The sequence below is a fragment of the Coregonus lavaretus genome (genome assembly GCF_964263955.1).
Source record: "Coregonus lavaretus genome assembly, chromosome: 3".
NCBI lineage: Eukaryota > Metazoa > Chordata > Actinopteri > Salmoniformes > Salmonidae > Coregonus > Coregonus lavaretus.
The window spans coordinates 75,768,741-75,791,595 of record NC_139990.1 but is presented as its reverse complement, the minus strand read 5'-3'; the positions used below and the strand labels follow the sequence as shown (position 1 = coordinate 75,791,595).

At 44.4% G+C, this 22,855-nt stretch overlaps 1 protein-coding gene across 2 annotated transcripts in view; it reads left to right on the top strand.

Moving 5' to 3' along the window:
• The window catches only part of LOC311116586 (polycomb protein SCMH1-like), a 49,926-nt gene that overhangs the window by 14,073 nt on the left and 12,998 nt on the right, over window positions 1-22,855 (top strand). For both annotated transcript variants that reach the window (XM_084157432.1, XM_084157431.1), the window contains exons 6-8: window positions 1,067-1,301; window positions 1,780-1,868; window positions 6,041-6,287. In XM_084157432.1, coding sequence (XP_084013558.1) covers window positions 1,067-1,301; window positions 1,780-1,868; window positions 6,041-6,287 — 571 coding nt within the window. The remainder of the gene's footprint in view (window positions 1-1,066; window positions 1,302-1,779; window positions 1,869-6,040; window positions 6,288-22,855) is intronic.

Genomic DNA, 22,855 nt, shown 5'->3' with positions numbered 1-22,855 from the left:
GAAGCATAGTGGTGGCAGCATCATGCTGTGGGGATGTTTTTCAGCGGCAGGGACTGGGAGACTAGTCAGGATCGAGGCAAAGATGAACGGAGCAAAGTACAGTGAGATCCTTGATGAAAACCTGTTCCAGAGCGCTCAGGACCTCAGACTTGGGCGAAGGTTCACCTTCCAACAGGACAACGACCCTCAGCACACAGCCAAGACAACGCAGGAGTGGCTTCAGGAAAAGTCTCTGAATGTCCTTGAGTGGCCCAGCCAGAGCCCAGACTTGAACCCGATTGAACATCTCTGGAAAGACCTGAAAATAGCTGTGTGGCAACGTTCCCCATCCAACCTGACAGAGCTTGAGAGGATCTGCAGAGAAGAATGGGAGAAACTCCCCAAATATAGGTGTGCCAAGCTCGTAGCGTCATACCCAAGAAGACGCAAGGCTGTAATCGCTGCCAAAGGTGCTTCAAAAAAGTACTGAGTGAAGGGTCTGAATACTTATGTAAATGTGATATTTTAGTTATTATTAAGATTTTTATAAATTAGCAAAAAATTCTAAAAACCTGTTTTGGCTTTGTAATTATGGGGCATTGTGTGTAGATTGATGAGTGGGGGAAAAAAACAATTTAATCAATTTTAGAATAAAGCTGTAACCTAACAAAATGTGGAAAAGGTAAACGGGTCTGAATACTTTCCGAAAATATTATAGGATGCAATTGCTCCATTGGTTTTGTTGGTAGGCCACTGATAGGCCTATATTATGTCCTAATAGCCTGCTTGGCCACTGACTAAAACTGTAATTAATGCGGGTACAGCCAGTGTTCACAGTAAACGTGTGCAAGTTGCACAGAATGCTCACAACTTTCAAAGTGGCAGGTTTTTTTTAGGGAACCATTAGGCTAAGATGAGTTCTCTCTTGGGTCGAGGGGTGACACTTATTTCAAGTTGTATGCAGAGCTACCTCATCACCACAGCGTGAGTTCAACTCACCTTCGATACGTAGTCTTGCTTGATGCTGTCTTCCTATCTCAGCCCGATGAATCTGTCCAGCATCATTGCATGCCTCTGACCTCTCCAGGGCGCAACGCCTCCAGTGAATGAGTTCAAGGCGGGCATGAAGCTGGAGGCGCAAGACCCTCGGAACACCACGTCCACCTGCATTGCTACAGTGGTGGGCCTGACGGGATCGCGGCTGCGCCTGCGCCTCGACGGCTCCGACAACAAGAACGACTTCTGGCGCCTGGTGGACTCGTCGGAGATCCAGCCTATCGGCAACTGCGAGAAGAACGGGGGCATGCTGCAGCCGCCATTGGGTGAGGAGGAGAGAGACACATTTTCGCACAGTCGCACACTCAGATACTACATGCACATTATGGATATGATGTGGATCTTTAAATTGTTTGCTATCAGACAGCGCTACTTACATTCCTCAGTTAGATTTACACCAGACTGATGTATACTGGGGTCTATTTATTAGTGCACACGGTAGCGAAACGTTTTGCAACGGAAAATATTTAGTAATGAAACGAGAGTTGCTTATTGGACAAATTAATGTAAGTCCCTCCCTGTTTCGGACAATTTGCATCCATTTGGTTTCTATTAAATACACGTGTGGATAATAGTGTGATTTGGTGCAATTCTCTAAATGTCCACTAGGTGTCAGTGAATATTAGATGTCTATGGCCCACCTCCATGCACATTACTATAGCCTACCCCATGCACATTACTGAAGGGTCTCGTCTACTGTGTATGGATGAGATTTTTTTGACAGCGTCTGTACTTCTCCCACAGGCTTCCGTCTGAACGCGTCCTCCTGGCCCATGTTCCTTCTAAAAACACTCAACGGTGCCGAAATGGCCCCAGCACGCATCTTTCACAAGGTACCTGGCACAAAGCAGCACACGCTCTCGATATAGACCTGTTTATAACACTTAACTGTACACATATACACACTCCCTTTCGCAATACCTGTACACATATACACACTCCCTTTCCCAGCATATACACCTATGTAGCTAAACTGTCCATTATTTTTAGCTGCTGCCAAGGCACTCTTCCTGGGGTCTGGCAAAATTAAGGCAGTAATACAATTGAAAAACATCACAATACATTCATTACAAATTCACAACACACTAAGTGTGTGCCCTTAGGCCCATACTCCACTACCACATATCTACAACACAAAATCCATGTGAAGTGTGTGTACGTGTGTGTGTATGCATGTGTCTGTGCCTATGTTTGTGTTGCTTCACTGTCCCCGCTGTTCCGTAAGGTGTATTTGTATCTGTTTTTGATATCTGATTCTACTGCTTGTGTCGGTTACCTGATGTGGAATAGCGTTCCATGTAGTCATGGCTCTATGTAGTACTGTGCGCCTCCCATAGTCTGTTCTGGACTTGGGGACTGTGAAGAGACCTCTGGTGGGATGTCTTGTGGGGTATGCATGGGTGTCTGAGCTGTGTGCTAGTCGTTTAAACAGACTGCTCGGTGCTTTCAACATGTCAATACCTCTCACAAAAACAAGCTGTGATGAAGTCAATCTGTCCTCTACTTTGAGCCAGGAGAGATTGACAAGCATATTATTGTTTGCTCTCTGTGTACATCCAAGGGCCAGCTGTGCTGCCCTGTTCTGAGCCAATTGCAATTTTCCTAAATCCCTCTTTGTGGCACCTGACCACACGACTGAACAGTAGTCCAGGTGCGACAACTAGAGCCTGTAGGACCTGCCTTGTTGCTAGTGCTGTTAAGAAGGTAGAGCAGCGCTTTATTATGGGCAGACTTCTCCCCATCTTAGCTACTCTTAAACGCTAGTAAAACTAAATGCATGTTCTTCAATCGAATGCTGCTTGCACCCGCCCGCCCGACTAGAATCACTACTCTCGGCGGGTCTGACTTAGAATATGTGCACAACTACAAATCCCTAGGTGTCTGGTTAGACCGTAAACTCTCCTTCCAGACTCACATTAAGCATCTCTAATCCAAAGTTAAATCTAGAATCGCCTTCCTATTTCGCAACAAAGCCTCCTTCACTCATGCTGCTAAACATGCCCTCGTAAAACTGACTATGCTACCGATCCTTGACTTCGGCGATGTCATTTACAAAATAGCTTCCAACACTCTACTCAGCAAATTGGATGTAGTCTATCACAGTGCTATACGTTTTGTCACCAAAGCCCCATATACTACCCACCATTGTGACCTGTACGCTCTCGTTGGCTGGCCCTCACTACATATTCGTCACCAAACCCACTGGCTCCAGGTCATCTATAAATCACTTCTAGGCAAATCCCTGCCTTAGATCATTGGTCACCATAGCAACACCCACCCGTAGTATGCGTTCCAGCAGGTATATCTCACTGGTCATCCCCAAAGCCAACACCTCCTTTGGCTGCCATTCCTTCCAGTTCTCTGCTGCCAATGACTGGAACAAACTGCAAAAATCTCTGAAGCTGGAGACTCTTATCTCCCTCACTAACTTTAAGCATCAGTTGTCAGAGCAGCTTACCGATCACTGCACCTATACACAGCCCATCTGTAATTAGCCCACCCAACTACCTCATCCCCATATTGTTATTTACATTATTTATTTTGCTAATTTGCACCCCAGTATCTCTATTTGCACATCTTCTGCACATCTATCACTCCAGTGTTAATACTAAATTTTAATTATTTTGCACTATGGCCTATGTATTGCCTTACCTCCATAACTTACTACATTTGCACACACTGTATATAGATTTTCTATTGTGTTATTGACTGTAAGTTTTGTTTTTGTTTATTCCATATGTAACTCTGTGTTGTTTTTATCGCACTGCTTTGCTTTATCTTGGCCAGGTCGCAGTTGTAAATGAGAACTTGTTCTCAACTGGCTTACCTGGTTAAATAAAGGTGAAATAAAATAAAATACTGTTGTATCAATATGTTTTGACCATGACAGTTTACAATCCAGTGTTACTCCAAGCAGTTTAGTCACCTCAACTTGCTCAATTTCCACATTATTTATTACAAGATTTAGTTGAGGTTTAGGGTTTAGTGAATGATTTGTCCCAAAAACAGTGCTTTTAGTTTTTGAAATATTTAGGACTAACCTATTCCTTGCCACCCATTCTGAAACTAACTGCAGCTCTTTGTTAAGTGTTGCAGTCATTTCAGTTGCTGTAGTAGCTGACATGTATAGTGTTGAGTCATCCGCATACATAGACACACTGGCTTTACTCAAGGCCAGTGGCATGTCATTAGTAAAGATTGGAAAAAAATTAAGGGGCCTACACAGCTGCTCTGGGGAATTCCTGATTCTACCTGGATTATGTTGGAGAGGCTTCCATTAAAGAGCACCCTCTGTGTTCTGTTAGACAGGTAACTCTGTATCCACAATATAGCAGGGGGTGTAAAGCCATAACACAAGTTTTTCCAGCAGCAGACTATGATCGATAATGTGAGAAGCCGCGTTGAAGTCTAACAAAACAGCCCCCACAATCTTATCATCAATTTCTCTCAACCAATCATCAGTCATTTGTGTAAGTGCTGTGCTTGTTGAATGTTTAATGTTTGAATGTTTACTATAAAATAACATTGTATCTGGTCAAACAACATTTTTTCCAAAACTTTACTAAGGGTTGGTAACAGGCTCATTGGTCGGCTATTTCAAATCACATTTTATTTGTCACATACACGTGTTTAGCAGATAGCGGGTGTAGCGAAATTGCCGTACGCGGTTGCGGGCGGTGCAGTTGCCGTACCAGGTGGTGATACAGCCCGACAGGATGCTCTCAATTGTGCATCTGTAAAAGTTTGTGAGGGTTTTAGGTGCCAAGCCGAATTTCTTCAGCCTCCTGAGGTTGAAGAGGCTCTGTTGCGCCTTCTTCACCACACTGTCTGCGTGGGTGAACCATTTCAGATTGTTGGTGATGTGTACGCCAAGGAACTTGAAGCTTTCCACCTTCTCCACTGCGGTCCCATCGATGTGGATAGGGGGGTGTTTCCTGAAGTCCACGATCATCTCCTTTGTTTTGTTGACGTTGAGTGAGAGGTTATTTTCCTGGCACCACACTCCCAGAGCCCTCACCACCTCCCTGTAGGCGGTCTTGTCATTGTTGGTAATCAAGCCTACTACTGTTGTGTCGTCTGCAAACTTGATGATTGAGTTGGAGGCGTTCTTGGCCACGCAGTCATGGGTGAACAGGGAGTACAGGAGGGGGCTGAGCACGCACCCTTGTGGTGCCCCAGTGTTGAGGATCAGCAAAGTGAAGATGTTGTTTCCTACCTTCACCACAAGGGGGCGGCCCGTCAGGAAGTCCATGACCCAGTTGCACAGGGTGGGGTTCAGACCCAGGGCCTCAAGCTTGATGATGAGCTTGGAGGGTACTATGGTGTTGAATGCTGAGCTATAGTCAATGAACAGCATTCTTACATAGGTATTCCTCTTGTCCAGATGGGATAGGACAGTGTGCAGTGCGACGTCGATTGCATCGTCTGTGGATCTATTGGGGCGGTAAGCAAATTGAAGTGGGTCTAGGGTGACAGGTAAGGTAGAGGTGATATGATCCTAGACTAGTCTCTCAAAGCACTTCATGATGACAGAGGTGAGTGCTACAGGGCGATAGTCATTTAGTTCAGTTACCTTTGCTTTCTTGGGTACAGGAACAATGGTGGCCATCTTGAAGCATGTGGAAACTGCCAGTAAAGGGAACTTTACTATTCTTAGGTAGTGGAATGAATTTTGCTTCTTTTGCTTCCCTCCAGGCCTTTCTAGTAGGCTTAAATTGAAGATATGGCAAATAGGAGTGGCAATATCGTCTGCTATTATCCTCAGTAATTTTCCATCCAAGTTGTCAGTCCCCGGTGGCTTGTCATTGTTGATAGACAACAATATTATTTTCACTTCTTCCACACTCACCATTGGGATCACAACATCATATGTGATCATATACATTTGCCAACGAAGTGAAACTTCTGAACAATTTCACATTTCATCTGGATAATCCCACATTTACCCACTCCCTTGTCACTGACCTCTCCCATCCCTGCCACCTCCCTTCCCCTACTACCCCAGCAGGAGCCCCCGGCCCCAGAGCAGAACTCCTTCCAGGTGGGCATGAAGCTGGAGGCGGTAGACCGCAAGAACCCCCACTTCATCTGCCCGGCCACGGTGGGGGCGCTGCGCGGCGTGGAGGTGCTGGTCACCTTCGATGGCTGGCGGGGTGCCTTCGACTACTACTGCCGCTACGACTCCCGGGACATCTTCCCCGTGGGCTGGTGCTCTCTCACCGGGGATAACCTGCAGCCGCCCGGCACCAAAGGTCTGTGTGTATGTACGGTATGTGTGCGTCTGTTTGTGGCCCCCTGTAGACTTGTCAGCTATTGATATAGTGGTCATTAATGTAGCCTAATACCTGTGGTATTCACTTTAACGTTATTGATTCATGTAAAACCACATTTGACAGAAACTGAAGGAATTCAAATTTGAAGTTAAAGGCTCTGAAATGTCGTCTGAATGAGATGAGTGGATTATTAGGTCAATAGAACGCACCTTTGAAATTCCTTCTCTTGTGTTGGAGGAAGACAGAATGTGAGTGAATGAGTGAGGAGGGACAGAAGGGAGAGAAAGAGGAAGGGTAACTGTTGTAAGAGTGATGACCTTGGCACAGGCCTGTGAAGGGGGGGATTGGGCAGAGCTGTGTGAGTGTATGCCCCACTGTGGGCCTCATGCTGGCACTAAAAGGGGCGAAGGCAAAGGGGGCATCCAGGATAACCAGAGACTGAGAGAAAGTAGGAGAAAAACCGATAGGGAAAAGGAGCTGTCTGTGAAAGGCGGGCTGTTTACGTTGTCTTGTCAGCAGAGGGGAGGAGAGTGAAGGAGGGCAGGGAAGGGAAGGAGAGAAGAGGAGTAAGCTGGAAAAGAGTAGAGGGTGAAGGAGAGGACAGCAGCGCAGCAGAGTGAGGCTGGGTTTTCCACTGCTGAAGAGTAAGTTGAAATAAATACATGGCGCCAAAAAATATTTGAGGCCCTCATGTTAGCTGCAGCAACAAAAAACGGCTGTTTTAACGCTAATTTCCTGCAATTCTACACAATTTGCCATGGCTTATGTTATCTCAGTGACTCTAACATTATAAGGAAATCAATGCCATGACAAAAATACTCCTGAATGCATAATTCTTTGAATTGTAGATTCTCCATGACTTTCAAGCTTGTATTTAGGTGATTGTTAGTTCTCAAAGGAGATCTTATTAAAAAATATATAGGTCCATTATCTTTTCTACATAGTGCTTTCAGAAAGTATTCAGTCCCCTTGACTTTTTCCACACTTTGTTACGTTACAGCCTTATTCTAAAATTGATTAAATTGTTTTTTTCCCTCATCAATCTACACACAATAACCCATAATGACAAAGCAAAAACAGAAGATAGCCCTATTTGGCAAAAGACCAAGTCCATATTATGGCAAGAACAGCTCAAATAAGCAAAGAGAAACGACAGTCCATCATTACTTTAAGACATGAAGGTCAGTCAATACGGAACATTTCAAGAACTTTGAAAGTTTCTTCAAGTGCGGTCTCAAAAACCATCAAGCGCTATGATGAAACTGGCTCTCATGAGAACCGCCACAGGAATGGAAGACCCAGAGTTACCTCTGCTGCAGAGGATAAGTTCATTAGAGTTACCAGCCTCAGAAATTGCAGCCCAAATAAATGCTTCACAGAGTTCAAGTCACAGACACATCTCAACATCAACTGGTCAGAGGGGACTGTGTGAATCAGGCCTTCATGGTCGAATTGCTGCAAAGAAACCACTGCTAAAGGACACCTGCTTGGGCCAAGAAACACGAGCAATGGACATTAGACCGTTGGAAATGTGTCCTTTGGTCTGGAGTCCAAATTGGAGATCTTTGGTTCCAACCGCCGTGTCTTTGTGAGACGCGGTGTGGGTGAACGGATGATCTCTGCATGTGTAGTTCCCACTGTAAAGCATGGAGGAACAGGTGTGATGGTGTGGGGGTGCTTTGCTGGTCACACTGTTATTTAGAATTCAAGGCACACTTAACCAGCGTGGCTACCACAGTATTCTGCAGCGATACGCCATCCCATCTGGTTTGGGCTTAGTGGGACTATCATTTGTTTTTCAACAGGACAATGACCCAACACCCCTCCAGGCTGTGCAATGGCTATTTTACCAAGAAGGAGAGTGATGTGCTGCATCAGAATACCTGGACTCCACAATCCCCTGACCTCAACCCAACTTGAGGTGGTTTGGGATGAGTCGGACAGGATAGTGAAGGAAAAGCAGCTAACAAGTGCTCAGTATATGTGTGAACTCCTTCAAGACTGTTGGAAAAGCATTCAAGGTGAAGCTTATTGAGAGAATGCCAAGAGTGTGCGAAGCTGTCATCAAGTCAAAGGGCGGCTAATTGAAGAATCTCAAATATAAAATATATTTTGATTTGTTTAACACTTTTTTGGTTACTACATGATTCCATGTGTAATTCCATAGTGTTGATGTCTTCACTATTATTCTACAATGTAGAAAATAGTAAAAATAAAGAAAAACCCTTGAATGAGTAGGTGTCCAAACTTTTGACTGGTACTGTATGTTTTTTATTTTTAATACATTTGCTAACATTTCTAAAAACCTGTTTTCGCTTTGTCATTATGGGGTATTGTGTGTAGATTGAGCAGTTTTATTTAATCCATTTTAGAATAAGGCTGTAACATAACAAAATGTGGAAAAAGTCAAGGGGTCTGAATGCTTTCCGAATGCACTGTAGTTTATATCTAGTTTTAGTCATTTATAAGTTTACGCTGAAAATGTTTTTTTCCATTTCTAAAGTTATATTTTTATATATATATACATACAGTTGAAGTCGAAGGTTTACATATACCTTAGCCAAATACATTTAAACTCAGTTTTTCACAATTCCTGACATTTAATCCTAATAAAAATCCCCTGTCTTAGGTCAGTTAGGATCACCACTTTATTATATAATATATAAATAATAATATAACAATAATATAATATGCCATTTAGCAGACGCTTTTATCCAAAGCGACTTAGTCATGCGTGCATACATTTTTTGTGTATGGGTGGTCCCGGGGATCGAACCCACTACCTTGGCGTTACAAGCGCCGTGCTCTACCAGCTGAGCTACAGAGGACTGTGAAATGTCAGAATAATAGTAGAGTGATTTATTTCAGCTTTTATTTCTTTCATCACATTCCCAGTGGGTCAGAAGTTTACATACACTCAATTAGTATTTGGTAGCAGTGCCTTAAAATTGTTTAACTTCGGTCAAACATTTCAGGTAGCCTTCCACAAGCTTCCCACAATAAGTTGGGTGAATTTTAGCCCATTCCTCCTGACAGAGCTGGTGTAACTGAGTCAGGTTTGTAGGCCTCCTTAATCGCACACGCTTTTTCAGTTCTGCCCACAAATGTTCTATAGGATTGAGGTCAGGGCTTTGTGATTGCCACTCCAATACCTTGACTTTGTTGTCCTTAAGCCATTTTGCCACAACTTTGGAAGCATGCTTGGGGTCATTGTCCATTTGGAAGACCCATTTGCGACCAAGCTTTAACTTCCTGATTGATGTCTTGAGATGTTGCTTCAATATATCCACATACTTGTCCTTCCTCATGATGTCATCTATTTTGTGAAGTACACCAGTCCCTCCTGCGGCAAAGCACCCCCACAGCATGATGCTGCCTCCCCCGTGCTTCACGTTTGGGATGGTGTTCTTCGGCTTGCAAGCACTCCCCTTTTTCCTCCAAACATAACATTGGTCATTATGGCCAAACAGTTCTATTTTTGTTTCATCAAACGAGAGGACATTTCTAGATTTTTTTATGGCGGTTTTGGAGCAGTGGCTTCTTAAGATAAGACTTGTTTTATTGTGGATATACAGTGAGGGGAAAAAAGTATTTGATCCCCTGCTGATTTTGTACGTTTGCCCACTGACAAAAACAAGATCAGTCTATAATTTTAATGGTACGTTTATTTGAACAGTGAGAGACAGAATAACAACAAAGAAATCCAGAAAAACGCATGTCAAAAATGTTATAAATTGATTTGCATTTTAATGAGGGAAATAAGTATTTGACCCCTCTGCAAAACATGACTTAGTTCTTGGTGGCAAAACCCTTGTTGGCAATCACAGAGGTCAGACGTTTCTTGTAGTTGGCCACCAGGTTTGCACACATCTCAGTAGGGATTTTGTCCCACTCCTCTTGGAGAAGATCTGCAAAGTCATTAAGGTTTCGAGGCTGACGTTTGGCAACTCGAACCTTCAGCTCCCTCCACAGATTTTCTATGGGATTATGGTCTGGAGACTGCCTAGGCCACTCCAGGACCTTAATGTGCTTCTTCTTGAGCCACTCCTTTGTTGCCTTGGCCGTGTGTTCTGAGTCATTGTTATGCTGGAATACCCATCCACGACCAATTTTCAATGGTTCTCACCCAAGATTTGACGGTACATGGCCCCGTCCATCGTCCCTTTGATGCGGTGAAGTTGTCCTGTCCCCTTAGCAGAAAAACACCCCCAAAGCATAATGTTTCCACCTCCATGTTTGACGGTGGGGATGGTGTTCTTGGGGTCATAGGCAGCATTCCTCCTCCTCCAAACATGGCGAGTTGAGTTGATGCCAAAGAGCTCGATTTTGGTCTCATCTGACCACAACACTTTCACCCAGTTCTCCTCTGAATCATTCAGATGTTCATTTGCAAACTTCAGACGGCCCAGTATATGTGCTTTCTTGAGCAGGGGGACCTTGCGGGCGCTGCAGGATTACAGCCCTTCACGGCGTAGTGTGTTACCAATTGTTTTCTTGGTGACTATGGTCCCAGCTGCCTTGAGATCATTGACAAGATCTTCCCGTGTAGTTCTGGGCTGATTCCTCACCGTTCTCATGATCATTGCAACTCCACGAGGTGAGATCTTGCATGGAGCCCCAGGCCGAGGGAGATTGACAGTTCTTTTGTGTTTCTTCCATTTGCGAAAAATCGCACCAACTGTTGTCACCTTCTCACCAAGCTGCTTGGCGATGGTCTTGTAGCCCATTCCAGCCTTGTGTAGGTCTACAATCTTGTCCCTTACATCCTTGGAGAGCTCTTTGGTCTTGGCCATGGTGGAGAGATTGGAATCTGATTGATTGATTGCTTCTGTGGACAGGTGTATTTTATACTGGTAACAAACTGAGATTAGGAGCACTCCCTTTAAGAGTGTGCTCCTAATCTCAGCTCGTTACCTGTATAAAAGACACCTGGGAGCCAGAAATCTTTCTGATTTGAGAGGGGGTCAAATACTTATTTCCCTCATTTAAAATGCAAATTAATGTATAACATTTTTGACATGCGTTTTTCTGGATTTTTTTGTTGTTATTCTGTCTCTCACTGTTCAAATAAACCTACCATTAAAATTATAACATGATCATGTCTTTGTCAGTGGGCAAACGTACAAAATCAGCAGGGGATCAAATACTTTTTTCCCTCACTGTAGATACTTTTGTACCTGTTTCCTCCAGCATCTTCACAAGGTCCTTTGCTGTTGTTCTGGGATTGATTTGCACTTTTCGCACCAAAGTTCGCTCTTCTCTAGGAGACAATGCGTGTCCTTCCTGAGCGGTATGACGGCTGCATGGTCCCATGGTGTTTATACTTGCGTATTATTGTTTGTACAGATGAATGTGGTACCTTCATGCGTTTGGAAATTGCTCCCAAGGATGAACCAGACTTGTGGAGGTCTACACATTTTTTTTCTGAGGTCTTGGCTGATTTCTTTAGATTTTCCCATGATGTCAAGCAAAGAGGCACAGAGTTTGAAGATAGGCCTTGAAATACAGTGAGGGAAAAAAGTATTTGATCCCCTGCTGATTTTGTACGTTTGCCCACTGACAAAGAAATTATTAGTCTATGATTTTAATGGTAGGTTTATTTGAACAGTGAGAGACAGAATAACAACAAAAAAATCCAGAAAAACGCATGTCAAAAATGTTATAAATTGTTTTGCATTTTAAATGAGGGAAATAAGTATTTGACCCCCTCTCAATCAGAAAGATTTCTGGCTCCCAGGTGTCTTTAATACAGGTAACGAGCTGAGATTAGGAGCACACGCTTAAAGGGAGTGCTCCTAATCTCAGCTTGTTACCAGTATCAAAGACACCTGTCCACAGAAGCAATCAATCAATCAGATTCAAAAATCTCTAATTAAAATTATAAACTGATCATTTCTTTGTCAGTGGGCAAACATACAAAATCAGCAGGGGATCAAATACTTTTTTCCCTCACTGTACATCCACAGGTACACCTCCAATTGACTCAAATTATGTCAATTAGCCTATCAGAAGCTTCTAAAGCCGTGACATTTTCTGGAATTTTCCAAGCTGTTTAAAGGCACAGTCAACTTAGTGTATGTAAACTTCTGACCCACTGGAATTGTGATACCGTGAATTAGAACGGACGTCCCAGACGTTCTCAATGGGATTGAGATCCGGGCTCTTAGCTGGCCGTGGCAGAACACTGACATTCCTGTCTTGCAGGAAATCACACACAGAAAGAGCAGTATGGCTGGTGGCATTGTCATGCTGGAGGGTCATGTCAGGATGAGCCTGCAGGAAGGGTACCACATGAGGGAGGAAGATGTCTTCCCTGTAACGCACAGCGTTAAGATTGCCAGCAATGACAACAAGCTCAGTCCGATGATGCTGTGACACACCGCCCCAGACCATGACGGACCCTACACCTCCAAATCGATCCCGCTCCAGAATACAGGCCTAGGTGTAACGCTCATTCCTTCGACGATAAACGCGAATTCGACCATCACCCCTGGTGAGACAAAACCGCGACTCGTCAGTGAAGAGCACTTGTTGCCAGTCCTGTCTGGTCCAGCGACGGTGGGTTTGTGCCCATAGGCGACGTTGTTGTCGGTGATGTCTGATGAGGACCTTCCTTACAACAGGCCTACAAGCCCTCAGTCCAGCCTCTCTCAGCCTATTGCGGACAGTCTGAGCACTGATGGAGGGATTGTGCATTCCTGGTGTAACTCGGGCAGTTGTTGTTGCCATCCTGTACCTGTCCCGCAGGTGTGATGTTCGGATGTACCGATCCTGTGCAGGTGTTGTTACATGTGGTCTGCCACTGCGAGGACGATCAGCTGTCCGTCCTGTCTCCCTGTAGCGCTGTCTTAGGCGTCTCACAGTACGGACATTGCAATCTATTGCCCTGGCCACATCTGCAGTCCTCATGCCTCCTTGCAGCATGCCTATGGCACGTTCACGCAGATGAGCAGAGACCCTGGGCATCTTTCTTTTGGTGTTTTTCAGAGTCAGTAGAAAAGCCTCTTTAGTGTCCTACATTTTCATAACAATGAAGATCTGTGAAGTTATTTGTATTTTTGCGAATTATCTTTGAAATTATATATTTATATGCCTGGTTGTTCTTTAAAAGTAATTTCCTCTCAATCTTAAGTAAACATGCCCCATTCAAAAAATACAGAACTAAGAACAGATATAGCCCCTGGTTCTCCACAGACTTGACTGCCCTTGACCAGCACAAAAACATCCTGTGGTGTACTGCATTAGCATCAAATAGCCCCCGCGATATGCAACTTTTCAGGGAAGTTAGGAACCAATATACACAAGCAGTCAGGAAAGCAAAGGCTAACTTTTTCAAACAGAAATTTGCATCCTGTAGCACTAACTCCAAAAAGTTTTGGGACACTGTAAAGTCCATGGAGAATAAGAGCACTTCCTCCCAGCTGCCCACTGCACTGATGCTAGGAAACACTATCACCACCGATAAATCTACAATAATCGAGAATTTCAACAAGCATTTTGCTACGGCTGGCCATGCTTTCCACCTGGCTACCACTACCCCGGCCACCAACTCTGCACCCTCCGCTGCAACTTGCCCATGCCCCCCCCCCCGCTTCTCCTTCACACAAATTCAGACAGCTGATGTTCTGAAAGAGCTGCAAAATCTGGACCCCTACAAATCAGCTGGGCTAGACAATCTGGACCCTTTCTTTCTAAAACTAGCCGCCGAAATTGTCGCAACCCCTATTACTAGTCTGTTCAACCTCTCTTTCGTAACGTCTGAGATCCCCAGAGATTGGAAAGCTGCCGCGGTCATCCCCCTCTTCAAAGGGACACTCTAGATCCAAACTGTTACAGACCTATATCCATCCTGCCCTGCCTTTCGAAAGTATTTGAAAGCCAAGTTAACAAACAGATCACCGACCATTTCGAATCCCACCGTACCTTCTCCGCTATGCAATCCGGTTTCCGAGCTGGTCATGGGTGCACTTCAGCCACGCTCAAGGTCCTAAACGATATTATAACCGCGATCGATAATAGACCGTACTGTGCAGCCGTCTTCATCGACCTGGCCAAGGCTTTCGACTCTGTCAACCACCGCATTCTTATTGGCAGACTAAATAGCCTTGGTTTCTCAAATGACTGCCTCGCCTGGTTCACCAACTACTTCTCAGATAGAGTTCAGTGTGTCAAATCGGAGGGCCTGTTGTCTGGACCTATGGCAGTCTCTATGGGGGTGCCACAGGGTTCAATTCTTGGGCCGACTCTTTTCTCCGTGTATATCAATGATGTCGCGCTTGCTGCTGGTGACTCTCAGATCCACCTCTACGCAGACGACACCATTTTGTATACATCTGGCCCTTCATTGGACACTGTGTTAACAAACCTCCAAATGAGCTTCAATGCCATACAACACTCCTTCAGTAGCCTCCAACTGCTCTTAAACACTAGTAAAACTAAATGCATGCTCTTCAATCGAACGCTGCTGGCACCCGCCCACCCGACTAGAATCACCACTCTCGACGGGTCTGACCTAGAGTATGTGGACTACAAATACCTAGGTGTCTGGTTAGACTGTAAACTCTCCTTCCAGACTCACATTAAGAATCTCCAATACAAAGTTAAATCTAGAATCGGCTTCCTATTTCGCAACAAAGCCTCCTTCACTCATGCTGCCAAACATGCCCTCGTAAAACTGACTATCCTACCGATCCTTGACTTCGGTGATGTCATTTACAAAATAGCCTCCAACACTCTACTCAGCAAATTGGATGTAGTCTATCACAGTGCCATCCATTTTGTCTCCAAAGCCCCATACACTACCCACCACTGTGACCTGTACGCTCTTGTTGGCTGGTCCTCACTACATGTTCGTCGTCAAACCCACTGGCTCCAGGCCATCTATAAATCACTGCTAGGCAAATCCCCGCCTTTATCTTAGCTCATTGGTCACCATAGCAGCACCCACCCGTAGTCTGCGCTCCAGCAGGTATATCTCATTGGTCATTCCCAAAGCCAACACCTCCTTTGGCCGCCATTCCTTCCAGTTCTCTGCTGCCATTGACTGGAACGAATTGCAAAAATCTCTGAAGCTGGAGACTCTTATCTCCCTCACTAACTTTAAGCATCAGTTGTCAGAGCACCTTACCGATCACTGCACCTGTACACAGCCCATCTGAAATTACATTTACATTTTAGTCATTTAGCAGACGCTCTTATCCAGAGCGACTTACAGTTAGTGAATAGATATATATATTTTTATACTGGCCCCCCATGGGAATCAAACCCACAACCCTGGCGTTGCAAACGCCATGCTCTATCAACTGAGCTACATCCCTGCCGGCCATTCCCTCCCCTACCCTGGACGACGCTGGGCCAATTGTGCGCCGCCCAAGAGTCTCCCAGTCGCGGCCGGCTGCGACAGAGCCTGGATTCGAACCAGGATCTCTAGTGGCACAGTTAGCACTGCGATGCCTTAGACCACTGCGCCACTCAGGAGCTCACCCAATTAGCCCACCCAACTACCTCATCCCTATATTGTTATTTATTTTGCTCTTTTGCACCCCAGTATCTCTATTTGCACATAATCTCTTGCACATCTAGCATTCCAGTGTTAAAACTAATTGTAATTATTTTGCACTATAGCCTATTTATTGCCTTACCTCCATAACTTGCTACATTTGCACACACTGTATGTAGATTTTCTGTTGTATTTTTTGACTTTATGTTTTTTACCCCATATGTAACTCTGTGTTGTTGTTTTTATCGCACTACTATGCTTTATCTTGTCCAGGTCGCAGTTGTAAATGAGAACTTGTTCTCAACTGGCTTACCTGGTTAAATAAAGGTTAAATACAAATAAATAAATAATATGCAGCCCGAAAAAAACAATTAGGCGTCCCGCTCAAAACTTTTCTTTGCAGAACAAACCCTGCCATCTGAGGAGAAGAAACATAAATAAAGTATGTTGAGGGGTGTCTGACTGCACTGAGCTCCTTCGCAATGTTGAGTCCATGGCAGTTGTGGTGATAGTGAGCTCTTTAGTGTTTAGGAGGTGAAATAGCAATGGTTGACATTGTGTATCTTTATTTATAATAAGTGTGTGTGTGTGTGTGTTTATTAGTATGTGTGTGTTTGTAAGTACGTATTTTGTTTTTCAATACTGTCTCACTTGCTGCTTTGTGTAAAGTGCCTATCATAAGTATTCACCACTCTTGGATTTCTTCACATTGTTACAAAGTGGGATTAAAATGGTTTTAATTGTCATATTTGTCAACAAAATACTTTTGTAAAAATACATGAGTGTTTTATGTTTCATTAATGTATCTTGATTAGGGGGTATTTACTGTGTTGCAGTTGCCATACTAGGCGGTGATACATCCCGACAGAATGCTCTCAATGGTGCATCTGATTAACTGAAATTATGATTTTTTTGTTTGTTATTAAATGGAGTATATAATGGATTATAAAGGGAAAGACACCAGCTCCTGGACAAGCTAAACACCTTCGTGTTTAAGCGTGTTAACCCTCGCAAGGCTGCCGGCCCAGCATCCCAAGCCGCGTCCTCAGAACATGTGCATGTGTGGACAAGAGGAATACCTATATAAGAATGCTGTTCGACTACAGCTCAGCCTTCAACAGTATAGTGCCCTCCAAGCTCATCTCTAAGCTCGGGGGCCCTGGGTCTGAACCCCGCTCTGTGCAACTGGGTCTTGGACTTCCTGACGGGCTGACCCCAGGTGGTGGAGGTAGGCAATAACACCTCCGCTACGCTGATCCTCAACACAGGTGCCCCACAGGGGTGCGTGCTTAGCTCCCTCTGGTACTCCCTGTTCACCCATGACTGAGTGGCCACGCATGTCTCCAACTCAATCATCAAGTTTGCAGACGACACAGCAATGGTAGGCTTGATTACCAACAACGACGAGACAGCATACAGGGAGGAGGTGAGGGTCCTGGCGGAGTGGTGCCTGGAAAATAACCTCTCCCTCAACGTTAACAAAACAAAGGAGCTGATCATGGACTTCAGGAGACAGCATAGAGATCACGCCCCCATCCACATCGATGGGGTGAAAAGCTTCAAGTTCCTTGGTGTGCACATCACTGACAACCTGAAATGGTCCATCCAAATAGACAGTGTGGTGAGGAAGGCGCAACAGCACATCTTCAACCTCAGGAGACTGAAGAAATTTGGCTTGGCCCCTCAAACCCTCACAAACTTCTACAGATGCACCATTGAGAGCATCCTGTCGGGCTGTATCACCGCCTGGTACAGCAATTGCACTGTCTGCAACCGCAGAGCTCTCCAGAGGGTGGTGCGGTCAGTCCAAAGCATCACCGGGGGCACACTGACATCTACAGCACCCAGTGTCACAGGAAGGCTAAGAAGATCATCAAAGACGACAGCCACCCGAGCCACGGCCTGTTCACCCTGCCACCATCTAGAAGGCGGAGATAGTACAGGTGCATCAAAGCTGGGACAGAGACTGAAAAACAGCTTCTATCTCCATGCCATCAGACTATTAAATAGTAACCACTAGCCGGCCTCCGCCCAGTACCCTGCCCTGAACTTAGTCACTGTTACTAGCCGGCTAACACCTGGTACTCTACCCTGCACATTAGACTGCTGCCCTATGTACATAGTCATTGAACACTGGTCACTTTTAATAATGTTTACGTACTGTTTTACCCACTTCATACGTACACTCAGTGGCCAGTTTATTAGGTACACAACCCTGTTCATGAAAATGGTTCGCTCCTACAGACAGTGAGTCACGTGGCCGTGGCTTGCTATGTACTGTAAATCAGGCAGACAGGCATTAAGGCATTCAGTTACTGTTCGACTGAATGTTAGTATGGGCAAAACGAGTGACCTAAGCAACTTTGAGCGTGGTATGATTGTCGGTGCCAGGCGCGCCGGTTCCAGTTTCTCAGAAACGGCCGGTCTCCTGGGCTTTTCACGCACGACAGGGCAGGGTTTCCCCAAACTCTGTCCTCGGGACCCCAAGGGGTGCACATTTTGTCTGTGTATATGTCTGTTATTTTGATGGAAACGGATTCCCCTCGAAGGACACACCACCGGGGACATCGTATTCACAAAGCTGGAAGAATTGTATACGCAGCATGCCTGTCATTCGAAAAAGTCTATATTGTGGTTACCGCCTGGGCTCCTTTTATGGTGGGCAGACACGGGCCTGCTCAGCAGGTTGAAGGAAATCGCCCCCTAAATGAATGGCTTGCACTGTCTTATCCATTAGAGTGGACTAAACGGTGAGCTAAAAGATGTGATGGAAAAGTAATGCGCATAATCAACTTCGTCAGGGGGACATCGAGCACCCAACACCATCTTTTCCGCAAGCTTGTGACGGAAAAGTGCTGGAGCGGTTCTGTGAGCTGCATGACCAGGTTGTTGAAAGCTAAATATGGGCAGCAGCTGATCACCTTCGCATTCTGGAAAATGAGGATTTCCTCTCCGTTCTTTTTTTGTTCTGTCACTTAAACAGGTTAAATCTGCAGTTACAAGGAAGAGGGAAAACAGTCGTGGACATGGTGGAAAAACTTGAGGCCTTTTACTAGGAAGCTTGAGTAGTTCGATTTTGACTTTTCATCTGGAAGGCTGCACTTCCGCACGTTGAAGAATCAGGAGTGCCGAGTCCCTGAGTGCGTTTTGGGTGGCAACCTCAAGGGAATACAGCACAATAAAGAAACTTGCATTTTATGTGCTGCCAATGTTTGGATAAACTTACACCTGCAAGTCCTCCTTTTCCTCTATGAACGCAATCAAGACTCACGACAGAAACCGGCTTTCACACAAGTCAATCGAGGACTGCCTGCGCATCAAAATCACATCACTATCCCCCGACAGCCACAAGATCGTGTCCGAGGAGAAATGCAACTTTTCCAATTGAGTAAGTAACTTAGTAGCCTATATGACTGTATTTAACAAATACTAAATACTTATCCAAGGCTATTTAGGGCTCATGCTGACAGTATTTTCTGTTTGTGCTGTCGTTACAGGAGCAGGCTATCCCGAGACTCATTTACATTACATTTTAGTCATTTAGCAGACGCTCTTATCCAGAGCGACTTACAGTTAGTGAATACATATTTTTTTATACTGGCCCCCCGTGGGAATCGAACCCACAACCCTGGCGTTGCAAACGCCATGCTCTATCAACTGAGCTACATCCCTGCCGGCCATTCCCTCCCCTACCCTGGGCCAATTGTGCGCCGCCCATGAGTCTCCCGGTCGCGGCCGGCTGCGACAGAGCCTGGATTCGAACCAGGATCTAGTGGCACAGTTAGCACTGCGATGCAGTGCCTTAGACCACTGCGCCACTCAGGAGTACTCCTGATAGACATTTGCAGACATCACCTTTTTTTCTTTACATGATTGTTTTATGTAGTATGCTACATTGTTGTCCAGTTGCCATTGTAAGCAGGCCTAATAAAAGTGGGAGTTTTTCAATTAGGCCAAAAAAAATTATTGTGAAAGATGCTGTTAAGCCATAGCCTACCTCAGCCAGTTAAGTTATTTTATGTAAGGCTCGGAAGAAATAAGCTGCAATTAAGCCCTCTTGTTTATTAAGTCAAATTTAAAATGAAGATTATTGTTGAAATTAATTACTCAACTGGTGTAGTTTTTTCTTTATCTTTTCCTGTGCGCCACTTGCATAACAAGTTAGCTAGTCTATATTTTTAATATAAATAATATAATAAGAGATTGAATATGTCCGTAAACACTCCAACCAGCTGGTCTGCACTTGCTCTGGGTGTATTGATACACCATCCAAAGCCTAATTAATAACTTCACCATGGTCAAAGGGATATTCAATGTTTGTTTTGTAAAACATTGACCCATCTACCTATCGGTGCCTTTCTTTGCGAGGCATTGGAAAGGTCCCTAGTCTTTTTGGTTGAATTTATGCTTATAATTCACTAATCAACTGAGGGACCTTAAAGATAATTGAGTGTGTGGAGTACATTCACTATATATACAAAAGTATGTGGACACCCCTTCAAGGTAGCGGATTTGTCTATTTCAGCCACACCCGTTGCTGACAGATTTATAAAATCGAGCACAGAGCCATGCAATCTCCAAAGACAAACATTGGCAGTAGAATGGCCTTACTGAAGAGCTCAGTGACTTTCAACATGGCACCTGCATAGGATGCCACCTTTCCAACAAGTCAGTTCATCAAAATTCTACTCTGCTAGAGCTGCCCCGGTCAACTGTAAGTGCTGTTATTGTGAAGTGGAAACGTCTAGGAGCAACACAAGCTTACAGAACGGGACCGCCAAGTGCTGAAGCGCGTAGCACGTAAAAATCGTCTGTCCTCGGTTGCAACACTCACTACCGAGTTCCAAACTGCCTCTGGAAGCAACGTCAGCACAAGAACTGTTAGTCGGGAGCTTCATGAAAAGGGTTTCCATGGCCGAGCAGCCGGCTGGAGTGGTGTTACGCTTGCCGCCATTGGACTCTGGAGCAGTGGAAACTGGTTCTCTGGAGTGATGAATCACGCTTCACCATCTGGCAGTCCGATGGACGAATCTGAGTTTGGCAGATGCCAGGAGAACGCTACCTTTTGATAGGCACTGTATCTGATATTGAGGTGTACATGAGCCTAATTATAACTTTCAGATTTTACTTTGGTGCATGCCATTATGGGTGTGTGTATTTTACAAACCTGGGTTCAAATACTATTTCAAATATCACAATTACTTTCACAAACATTCAATGTACCTCTGGTCTCATGGCCCTCCCAACCCTACGGGAGGGCAGCTCCCACCAGCCCAGTCCAAGCTCTTCTCTGTCCTTGCACCACAATGGTGGAACCAGCTTCCCCCTGAAGCTAGGACAGCATTGTATTTTCTTCCTAAAACATGTGAAACCCTACCTCTTCAAAGAGTATCTGCTAAATGATTAAAATGTAAATGATTTAAGTATTCAGATATATTGAATTTGAAAAGACAAGTAGTTGAATATTTTAATGTATTTGGAAATACTCTTGGAAAGTATTTGAAAATACACTGACTACCTCAAATACACTCCCATGCATTTAACCCAGGTATTTGAAAATAGTATTTGGAAATACTCTCAATTACAATTTTTTTTTTTTTTTTTTTTTACAAATAACCATTCAAATACTCAAATAAAAGTACTTGTTTTAGGCTGTGTATTTGAAAATACTCAAATACACAGAAAAAAGTATTTTAAATACCAGATACTCAAATACATATGTATTTGAACCCAGGTCTGGTATATTGCCACACAGGCTAAGTCATGTGTTAATCGCTCAGTCCGGTCACCTTGTAAAAGTATTCAAGGTGGATCCAGGACAAATAGCTCTGTGCAACACCAGGCCGACTGAACTGAAGTGGTGCGCGTGTGTGCGACTTTGTGCGTGTGTCCACGTTCATTTGTGACTTTGCGTGCTGCACATATTGTCATCGTGGTTGCTTCGTACACTGTAGGCAGTGCGTGATTTAGACTTGGCCTGGCCCCTAAGAACGGAAGGGTGTGTACTACAGGGTGGGAGGTTTAAAGATACATTTAAACACCATATCTGACAGCTGTTGGCAGTTTGTCTTTTATTGCTACTACTCTTATTTCCCAGGCAGTGTCAGCATGTTCTGCTTGATGGGCATCTGTAGGCTACTGGTTTGCTTTTTCTTCTGGTGAGTCTTGCACAGAGATTACAACGAGCGAGAGTAATTGTCTGCGGTTTATGAGGAATTTGGTCTTGTCCGGTCCCCATTGGCGAGGCCTTGCAAGTGTATCGAAATTCAAGGGAGGAAGGAAGTGTGCAGAGAGGACGAGTCACACGGGTACCTTAGTGCAGAGGAACTACTGTCTACTTTCACTGTCTTTGTCTGTCTGTCTGGGCTTGATTGGCTGTATCAGAACCACTTCACAAAGCTTAAGAGCCTCTCTGTTGTGCAAGGTCTGTATTTGTTTGTCTCACCCTTTATCATGTGTGTGCATGAAGTGAGCTGTTTGCTTTGTATCACTCATTGCAAGTTCTGCCATTGATATCTGTCTCAGTGAAGAACTCTCTCTCGATTCCATTCAAAGGGCTACTGTATGTTTACATTGCCAAAGCAAGGAAATAGATAATAAACAAAAGTAAAATAAACCAATCAGAAAAGAACCGTAAACATCATCAAACTCATCAAAGTTTCAAAAGAGTAGAGACATTGCAAATGTTATATTATGTACGGAGTTGTAACAATGTGCAAATAGTTGAAGTACAAAAGGGAAAATAAATCAACCTAAATATGGGTTGTATTTACAATGGTGTTTGTGTTTCACTGGTTGCCCTTTTCTTGTGGCAACAGGTCACACATCTTGCTGCTGTGATGGCACACTGTGGTATTTCACCTAATAGATATGGAAGTTTATAAACATTTTGATCTGTTTTCGAATTTATAAAAATGTGATTTGTTTTCTAAATCTTCGTGGGTCTGTGTAAGCTGAGGGAAATATGTGTCTCTAATATGATCATACATTTGGCAGGAGGTTAGGAAGTGCAGCTCGGTTTCCACCTCATTTTGTAGCCTGTCTTCTC